Source organism: Buteo buteo, chromosome 24 (assembly GCF_964188355.1).
Source record: "Buteo buteo chromosome 24, bButBut1.hap1.1, whole genome shotgun sequence".
In the NCBI taxonomy this organism is placed as follows: Eukaryota; Metazoa; Chordata; class Aves; order Accipitriformes; family Accipitridae; genus Buteo; species Buteo buteo.
Genome location: NC_134194.1, coordinates 1269829 through 1280129, shown reverse-complemented (window position 1 = coordinate 1280129; position 10301 = coordinate 1269829). Strand labels below are relative to the sequence as shown.

The 10301-nt window shown below is 38.6% G+C and overlaps 1 protein-coding gene across 1 annotated transcript; it reads right to left on the bottom strand.

Moving 5' to 3' along the window:
- Window positions 1-1006: 1006 nt before the first annotated feature.
- YIPF5 (Yip1 domain family member 5) lies at window positions 1007-9878 on the bottom strand. Its single transcript, XM_075056502.1, has 6 exons — window positions 9763-9878; window positions 9356-9466; window positions 7594-7766; window positions 6175-6320; window positions 3938-4119; window positions 1007-3263 (listed from the first exon to the last, which is right to left on the bottom strand). The coding sequence occupies exons 2-6, from the start codon at window positions 9454-9456 to the stop codon at window positions 3101-3103; spliced, it is 765 nt and encodes a 254-aa protein (XP_074912603.1). The 5' UTR covers window positions 9457-9466; window positions 9763-9878; the 3' UTR covers window positions 1007-3100.
- Between the last annotated feature and the right edge of the window lie 423 nt (window positions 9879-10301).

Below are 10301 nucleotides of genomic sequence, written 5' to 3'. Positions count from 1 at the left end.
AGTGATTTTAAAAAAAGCAACACTAGCATTCATATTTGAATGCTTTAAGCTGGGTTACATGAACACATCAAGAGACAACGCAGGATGGAAGCAAGTAATGTTAGTATTTCATCTGAAAACTAGATGAGAATACTGATGTTAACAGACTGTGGGGGAGAGTTCAGGTTTAGAAAGTTAAAGGAAAAAAAGTCCTAATAAATACGAAATGCACACGTGGGAGTAAAGAATTACAGCATACAATCTTGCCATTCTATGTGATGGCAAGATTAAATTGCCTGAAATGTAACTAAAATTGAAGCAAGATCTAGGACAAAACATTATTACAGAAAATCAATGGAATTGATTTTGGAAAGGCAATAAACACAGTCAGTGGAATCACATTAATTAATGTACCAGAAATTTGGGATATTTAAGACTACCAGTCTAGACATAACATTCTGTTTTTATAAAGTCCTCTATGAATTGAAGTGTTTGACCTTCTACTCCCATCCGCTTCTCTCCTGCCCCAAGAGACCAGTTAGAAATTCACTGATCAATTCTCCACAGTGTGAGCTGAAGAACACAATATGCTCCTGAAACTCACTGGTCAAACCTCACTGCTCGAGTAGAGCATGTAGTATCCTCTACTGCCAGAGCAAGGATGCTGTGAACATATATATCTAAATAAATCTTTTCATATGGTCTTTCCAAACTCAGCAGCTGTATTGCCAGTGCTATACTGAGACAAGCTAATTTTAATGTTTTTCATCTGCATTTAGTTTGCTCATGCTGTGGTGATAGAAAAGGTTATTTCTAACAGTTTAACACATAAGTAATCACCCTGGAAGCTATCTATAGAATCAGTGCAAGCTTTAAGAAATGAACCACATTCGTATATGCAAGGTGAGCTTAATTAGCCCACTTCACAAAAATACAATATTTGAGTAGTAGAACCTGATGTGCTCAAGAAAGTATGTGAGCTTTTATACTTACTAGAACAATTCTGTATTTAATTAGGCGTCATTAGTAAAGGTAATCACTGTAATTTATTTGTACAAATACAGGACATCGTGCTCTATCAGCAGGTAATGTTCTTCATTAAAAGGAGTAAGAACTTTGTGCACCAGGGCACATGTGGTCTACTAATCCAAAGAAATCAGAATTCCAAAGTGCAAAGTAAAACATTTTGTTAAATAAAATCGACCCACCACTTTTATAATTTGTAATAACATATCAAAGTAGAAAATTATCTAGGCTTTTGAATTGGCTTCTGGAAGGAAACTGAAGTTTCTTATGCATATGTATCTTAATATTCATTGTAACAGTATAGAACGCAAGTCAGAATGGTTTTGTGTATCAGTGTTTGGTTCCTAATGGCTTTACACTCATATGACACTTCCCACAACTCCCAGTGACACAAGCAAAAGCTGGCTCTGGCCAACAAAGAATGACCTTGTCAGTAACTTCTAGTGGCACTAGGAAAGTATTTTTAGGAGAACGTGCAGAACTAAGGGAAGAGTGAACAAAAATGCGTGCTGAGCCTTTGAAATTATTCATTCATGTATCAGTAAGATGAAAGCTTTTTGAAGATGCATTCGCACATTGAGTCTTACCAGAAGGTGTTAATGTAACACATCTGACCAGTGATTCAACTCCTGAAGTCTACAAATAGATCACTCCATGGACATGACAGATGAACATCAGACTAACACCTGTGGTAAATTCAACAAAATGAAATCCCTTGGATTAAATTGATGAAGAAACGGTAGCTATAATCTACCACTTTGTTAGAGCTTTTTCATTTCCAAGGCATGGGCAGGGAGTTACTACCTATGTAAGTAACCTCCTCTCCCCAGTATGAGTTAAAATATGTTTGTATCCTCTTCTTGCTTAAGAATTAGCAAGTGCTTACATGAAGAACAACCACTTTTGCTTTCCTACTTATCACACTTGTTAGTCACAAGAAGTCTTACATCACAAACTAGATTATACTTCTCATGTAAGATTATGTATTTGTGACTGAAGCAAGTATCAAATCTACTAACTGAATACAATTTTGAATATGATTTTGCTTCAATATTGAAGTTTCTATTTTAGTAATTGAACTCCATTAAAAAAGAAAAATTAGAAAATTCAAACACCTTTTTCAAAATTTAAGGAAAATTTAATCAATATGCCTTAAATTATTTTACAGTAACTACAATACTGACAAGCATAACATTTTCAAAATGTTGTTTTTCTTGGAAGTACTGTAAAAGAGATTACTCTTCATCTACTAGTATGTGCACCATTAGGAAAAGAAACTCTAGTTGAAGTCATTTTCAGAAATCCAAGTTCACCTATAGCTACTTAGACATCCAAATGTATTCATATTTCAAGTGTGACAGAATTACAGATCCCTTTAACTTTTAAGCATCTGTTTTCTAATTCATAATTTAAGTGTCTTAAATCCTGAAATACTATCACATCAAATGAACAAATAAATGAGACCAAAGAGCTTAAGAGTATATTTGTTAAAATACAGAAAATTCTCTAATTGCTTGTGTTCATTTGTGCATTTTGCTTTTGGTAAGAGGGGACAGCAAATGGGTTCCATATTACTGCATATTTATTCAAAGAGTACCCCAAATCTACGGCATCTGCAGTTCTGTTAACGTTTTCGGATAAAAATTTATCAATTTGTAACTGCAACCCTTCTCCCTCCCTCACTCCCCTAAAAAACAAAACAAAACAAAAAAACCAACAAAACCCAAACACAAAAACAAACAAACAAAAACCCACCCACCCACCCCCCAAACAAACAAAAAACACAACCCTCAAATAAACAACCAAAAGTTACTTTTCTAAAGATATAGGAATGGGAAAGAAATTACATTAACTTGATAAGCATGAACACTTATTAAAGCTATAGACACCTCAGGTCAATTGAAAACAGTATTCAAAGTCCTAAAAAAGTCAACACAAGACATTTGTTTTCATTGTTCCAGATGATTCAAAACAGGTCTAGGTTTTGCGATAGCAACACTATACAGTTGTTTGCAGCTGCTTCTGGTCCAACTAAATGTTCCAAGTTGATGTTTTCATTTTGGCCCACTGGAGTCCAACAGTTTGGACAGTCTATTCAAAACACAGAAATGAGAGCAAAGACTCCATACAATAAAGCACAAGGGTATGCTACTAGAAGTTGTTGTCCTTCCATTGCTAAGGCAGAAATAAAGATTTTGGAAGCAGAAAAGCTGCACCAGCCAATAATCCCAGCTGTGAGAATAATCCCTATCATTCCCCTGCAAAGACAGAAATAAAAAGAGAAATCATGTAAGACTTGTAAGAATATATGCTTATAGGAGTCGTAACTGGACTCCTCCTAACACCTTTTACAGACTCTAAGATGAATTCCAGCTTTTATCTTTGACTTTTTAAATGAAATAGTTCCAGTAAAGACTTCAGAATGATGTTATTCAATTATGACAGCATAAAAAAAAAAAACCAAACAAAATTAACTTTGTGCATATGAAACATAAAAGCAGTGAGTAAAATTAACTGTAGCAAGTTCCTTCTTTCTAGTCCCTAATTTCATATAGCTATGAGTAATCACACTGATCTTCTTCTGTTTGTCAAATTCAAATATGCATCTTGAATTATAATTACTTTTAGACTTTACAGGTACTAAGATTTGTCAGATTCAAAGCTGACTGAAAACAAACTTGATATTGTTATTTCAGTCTATGTATTTAAAAGCTGTTAATTGACTTATACATAAAACCAGTATTCACCTATCTTTTATCAGATAAACACCTGAAGACTGTTGATATTTAGGTTTTTACACTTAGTACAAATTCCTGTCATAATCAAATTATATGCAGCTTCATCACTGAATATGAAAATTCCTTTTAATAACTTCCTTCACCATCTCATAGGAGAGGAATCTTTAACCAAATTATAAAGTTTAGGTACTTACTGCAACGAAAATACAATTGCAAAACTGGAAAGTAGGATCATAGGAAGAAGACAGTATCCAAGGACGCTGGCAACGCAGCCAAACGAGACACCCGTCATGCTCATTAAGTTCAGGAGACAAAACATCCCTAAACATCCGATTGCACTTATTCCATAGACATAACCAAACTGAATTTTACCAGCCTGAAAGTCAAGCAGAGTAATGCACATTAGTTACCAGAACAAGTAATGCCTCCCACAAACAAAGGGAAAAGGAAAGCTTTCTCCCCATTGTCCTCCACCCCTAATTCTTATATTCAAATTCAACAGGCAGTATTTTCCCACAACCTGAATTCCAAGACACACGTATATTCCAGGCACCCAAGAGGCACATTTATCCTCACTTTACCTATCTTGATGAACAGATTTTGATTGAATTGTTATTCTTTGATCTGGGCTGCAAAACCCTTTGAATTCTTCAGGGTTTAATCAACTAACTTCTCATGCCAATTGATTACTTGCAATAATAATCTTTACAGAACTGGTGTATAAAGACCAAAAAATTGTTATTCAGGAACTTCTTGACAAATCCAGAGCTAAAGTCCTTTAATTTGTGAGACTCCATAAAGTTATAGCACAATGTAAATTATAAAAAATTCCCAGAAACAGTTGAAACTGAGCTGTAAAGCACTGTATATGAAGAGCAGAATTAACTTGCATAAATTTTAAAAAGTCAAAATCAGAACTTTGTTTACTAACAAGTATGCAGAAAGCATGCATGCATTATTTCAAAACTTATGTATCCTATGTCATAATCTGTTTTTCCAGCAAGACCAATGCTTCCCTTATAACATCTACCAAAATGTGCACAAATGCATGGTGCTCATCACTGCAGGAGCACAGGACTGTGCAGTTACTGAAGCTACGATGGTGTGTAGCTTCGAGGTTTGTCTCTCACCAACAACTTCCAAACTAAGTTTATTTATAATCCAGCTCTTCTTCCTCAAACGCTATAGAAAGCAATCATATCCGCTTTAATCTTTTTTGCTAGGCTAAGCTTATTTTCTCTCACTACACTCAAGGTATTTAAAAAAAAATAAAAAGCACATAGGAAAAAGTGTTAATTTCTCAGGAAAAGAACATTCAAATATATCTATTATAAACATGTTCATTAATTCTACTGGCCTAGTTTCCAAAAATAAAGGTTACTTATTAAAGTAGGCTTAAAGTGCCCTTGGTACCAAAACACTGTTCTAAGTGTCGTAGCAATGGGAAATTTTAGGCAAAAATTAAATGCAGTGCCTGAAGGCAAAAAAAGAGGAAAAAAAACCTGATTAAAAATATTGATGCTTTCAGTGACAAGGAAGGCTGTTTGCTGCTACTCTGTCATTTCGTAACTGGGGCTTTTGAGTCATTAAAGCAAAATCTTATTTCAATTAAGCTCAACTAAATAAACCACCAGGCTTCAACAGCTGCTGATGTATTAAGAAGTATAAACAATTTGAGAACAGGTTTGCTTTAGAAGTGTTTTACCAGACTGACTCTTGATAGTGAAAGCCATGCCTAATACATCAGTACTTATGAAATCACTTTTTACACATGAATTGTGAGTCTCCTTGCCACTTGAATATCAGTAAAGAACAATGAATAAAGAGTATGGAACAAAGAAATACAATGAAACAGATCAGAGAAATAGACAAGTATTAAACACAATAAGAGTTAAAAAATAAAAGAAACTCCTAAATGAAGAAATGAAATAAATATTCAAATATTTAATGTGTCCATTGTTCTGATTCCTGGTAAGATGGAAGATAACAGAGATGCTGCAAAAATCCAAGGTATGATTCTGAAAGTAAAATATCTCAATCTATAAAAAAAATCCCAAACAGGTAAAAATCTGAGAACATGGGTCACACCCATTCCTGTGACAAAAGAGAGCCATATTCCTCAAAAGCAAAGTATGAAAAGAAATATCAATTACATTGAAATAATTGCCATGTAAAAACCAAGCACGAAGACTTAGATTCAAACTCCACTGAAGTAAAGTCATAGTGAACCCATTAATTTCAATCAGTGATGTGTGAAGCCCCAGCTCCTCTTCCATGTATACAGCTACAAATTCTTGGTCTGGATGTGCTTTTTTTGGCCTCCATGCCAAGAATTCACTTGCAATAAACCTATAGGTAGCTTGGCTTTTTCCCCCAGTGTTTCCAAGAATATTAATGCACAAACAGTAATATTTTGCAATCAGTATCTTACCAGTAATAATGTGGCTCCAAAAGCTAGACAGAAGACCATTGGTCCAGCCAAATCAGTCTCATTCATGATGCTGCCATCTGCTACTTTTAATGGGTGGAGCACTGTTAGTGTCTTCTGCCAGATGTGGTCAAAATTGATCCCCAATTCTACAAATTACATGAAAAGAATTATGCATATTTATTTCATATTTTCCCTTCCTGTCACACCCATTTACTTCACTTTTAGTTTTCCCTGCCTCTCCACTTTTAAATCTCCAGATAACATCCTATGCAGATCCAGAGAATTGAGTCATTCCATCTTTCCTCAAGCTGCTAAGCATTCTGCCTCCACAGATCGCAGGTCTCAAATGCTCGGAAAAGGTGTTTTCTAAAGGACCAGATAAGAGCATAAGTACAGTGTTCTGGGTCAGCCCAAAAGTTCATTCAGCCCAGTACCCTGTCCCTGTAAGCGGCCAAAAGCAGATACGTATGAAAGAGTATAAGCACAGAACATGCAGACTCCCCAAGCTTCCAATGACTGGTGGCTCAAGGATTTCTAATTCAAAGTAGTCTGTCTGTACTTAATTACCCTCAGTGGATTTCTCTTTCATAAACCAGCCATCGAGCCCACTAAAAAACCCACCCACCCCTTTTAACACTCAGTGTCTCACGGCAAGGGAGTTTCACAGCCCCCTCTAGCTAGATATGATTTCAAGTCTCCATCCATACAGTTTGACCACAGTTGTGCATGAAAACCTAGCTATGGATGCAGTTACTATTTGCCCACCTCAGGCCCTGGGATGCATCTATGTAAACAAAATAGTTTTTCCTTAAGAATGCAAAAAAAGCATAGCAGGGTGGAAGGTATCATGAATACCTATCTCTCTAAACAGTAGCAGTAAGGGCGTCTTTAGTTGTTTGGTACTGACCAATGACAGATATAAGCTGGAAACTGAAACTATCAATCCAGAGACTAACTACACATCCGTTCTGGCATTCTGCACAGGCTATATTCTACATATGAATTTCTGCAGTGTTTAGCATTCCTCTTCAGCAATGAAAGATTTCAGTTCTAACCAAAGAATCAACTAAAACTAACTGCATCGATCTATTTTACAAAAAGTGCGTAAATTTTATTTGCAACAACAGAAACAGTAAGTGTTTTGTCATGAGAGCTGTATGAAGTCAGGTTATCCCTTTATTTAATTATGTCTTCCACAGAACAGCTGGTATGAAGTAATAAAGCACAATTCTAAAACTGCAGAAGTTCATACAAGAACATGTATTTCATATACCAAAATACAGATAAATGAAAAAAAAAATTAATAAGAATTTCAAATCAACTGTGCACTTTCAGAAGTAGGGAATACACACCCCGTTACTCAACTTATCCCCAAATTGGGAGGAGTTTTGGATTTTGGCCATAAAGTATAAGTTATACCTTCTAATAGAGGAGGCTCATCCTCAAAATTACTTCCATAAAAAGACTGTGCTGAAGTTGGAGCGTATGTCTGTGTTGGCTGGTAAATCTGCCCTGTGTAAGGCTGCTGCTGCTGCATCATGTCGGGAGGGACAAATCCACTTTGTTGAGAGTATTCATAGCCTCCATACTGCCTACAAAGAATGACATTGCATTATGGACAGATACAGGATTTTACTTTAAGCACCTCCCTGCAAAAGCAACACTTATTTTCATTAAATAAGTCGCAGCAAACAATCCTTATTTCTTCTTTTTTAAAAAGGCACAGTAGATGATCTCCTGCTCAGATCCAGGCCTTTTAGGCATATAGCCACATCCATCAATTCAAACCCTTATAAACAATACTGTTAAGCTACAAGATAATTCTTGCTATATGTGCTAGTATTGCTTTTTGTTTTTAAGTCAGAGGCCTGGAGAAGTAAGTGTTATCCGTTGACTGAATTACTACTACAGGCTGTAGACCTGTAAAAGAGTAGGAAAATTTTACATGTGAAACTTATTTAAATATTGTCCATTAATTACCACTGACATCTCATTTGATGCCAGCATTAACTTGCTATTTAGAATGCTTATTTGCAAACTCACTATTAGAAAATGAAGTCGCTCATACTACCACTTTTGGTCCCCACCATATTTTAAAAAATGAGCTTGTTCTCCCCTTCACTTAGGCACCATGTGTATCAAGTAGCATTATGACATATAAGAAGGAGTTATGATATGGATACTAAACAGATTATGACATCTACCTACAGGATATGATGCAGCGGAAAAAAAGAAGGGGTGATTTTCCATTTTCTATTTCACATATTCTCAATTATTTATTAACAATTCAATTTATACTGTCTTTGGAATACTTTCTATTATAGATTTCATATATATATAAAAATATACATTGCTAACTTTAAAAAAAAACACAAACGTAATCAAAGCTATCTCCTGTTCCTAAAAAAACTCCTGAGTTGTTCTTGCCACTAACCATTTCCAAATCTGACTACAGAGATTTTGGTAAATGTCTCAAAAATACTTTAAAAATACTAATATAAAGAATGAAAACCCAGAATTCCTTCTTCTTTCTTTCCTTGTGTTAGCAGAGTTCAGCCTCATCAGAGCACAGTAATCCTTTTCAGTACGCAAACAGGCATCGACCTGCTCCATCTATCGCAGGGATTACACAGGTCACGTAACTGGCCAAAACCCTCAGCCTGAGACTGGATATTCACACAGGACTCCTAAGAGCTCCCCTGACCTAGAAACATCCACCACGCCTTCCTACTAAAGCCTAGGAATCACCACTGACATCGCAGGCTCATTTATGTTGATACCATAACTAATTTTTTTCTCCCTGAGTGAGTACCTAGAGATGGACTTACAGAACAACGGTATTTCTTTTCCCAGAGATGTGAAGACTGTTCATATAATTAAGACTACTCATATAATCTCTCTTCCAACTTCCTAATCTTTGCCTTACAACATAGAAAGAAGAGTATTCAACATACAACTGCTTTACATCTCCATTTATGGAATGTAAGTTATGCCCTTCATAACACAGAGCAACAGGAATTCAATTACAAGCAACAGTAGCTGGCTGAAATGCCAATCCTTTTCTGAATAAACAGACTATCCCAGAAGTATCTTAACTGGGGCTTAGTCGCTAAAGAAGCGTGACTGAATGGCTCGACACAAGACAGGCGTTACACAAGTTCGAAAGGCATGCTCAAGTTACTTGCTGTACGGTCTCCCGCTGTAGTCGTAGGCCTGTGTCTGGTCATCAATACTGTAACTCGTCTGGAAGAAGTCTGTGTTGAAGCTGTCAAACCCAGACATCGCCAGTTATCTGTAAGAGAACAGCCAGCTTTGCTCGGGTCTCCAAACCTGGCCGGTGAGCCTCCCAGCCTGCCTCCCTCCCTCTCTCCCTCCCTCAGGGCCGCCGTAAGCTCCCGAAAGCACCGAGGCCCTTTCGGGAGTTCCCCTGCCCGCCGCCCTCTCCCTCAGGCCGACCGCAGCCGCGCCGTGCGCTGCCCCAGGGCCTCGCCTGCCGCCCCAGCCCCTCTCCTCCTCGCCGGGAAGCCGGAAGCGGGAGACGCGGGCCCGAACGGACAGACGGACGGACAGAAGGACGGACGGACCCACCTGCAGCCCCTCCGGGCCCGGCCCCACACCCGCCACCGCGGCCCCTGCGACGTGTCAACCCAGCGGCCCGAGCACTTCCGGGCCAGCGGGGCCGCGCACGGCGCGCTGGGCGGAGCGCCTCCACTGGGCATGCGCCGCCCCGGCACCGCCCCCCGACTGCGTGGCGCCTCCGCGTTGCCAAGGAGACGGGGCGCGGGGCGGAGGCAAGATGGCGGCGGAGCAGCGCGGGATGGCGGCCGCGGCCGGGAGCCGCTGCTTGCACCGCGCTGTTGCCGGCGCTGGCGGGGCTTGGTGGCCTCGGTCAGCCCCCGTCAGCCCCCTCAGGGCCGCGGGCGGCCCGGCGATCGCGCAGCTCCGGGAGCTGGCGTTTTTCCCCTGCGCTGTTCAGCTTTCCTGTTACAGCCGAGGCTTCGAAGCTTCAGGACTTGTGTCTCCCATAGTTTTGCCTAAAATCTGAAGAAAAGCAAAACGTTGGCTTTTAAATACAAGCGAGGAATAAACTGCTGTCTGTATTTCGCTGGGCATTAAAGTATTAGTAG

Excerpts from the sequence above, each read along its gene's own strand:
- YIPF5 (XM_075056502.1), bottom strand. The coding sequence starts at position 9,456 with ATGTCTGGGTTTGACAGCTTCAACACAGACTTCTTCCAGACGAGTTAC. Across the intron at positions 6,321-7,593 it reads TGAGCCTCCTCTATTAGAAG|AATTGGGGATCAATTTTGAC; the intron begins GTATAACTTATA and ends TGTAATTTGTAG. Across the intron at positions 3,264-3,937 it reads GCAATTGTATTTTCGTTGCA|GGGAATGATAGGGATTATTC; the intron begins GTAAGTACCTAA and ends CTGTCTTTGCAG.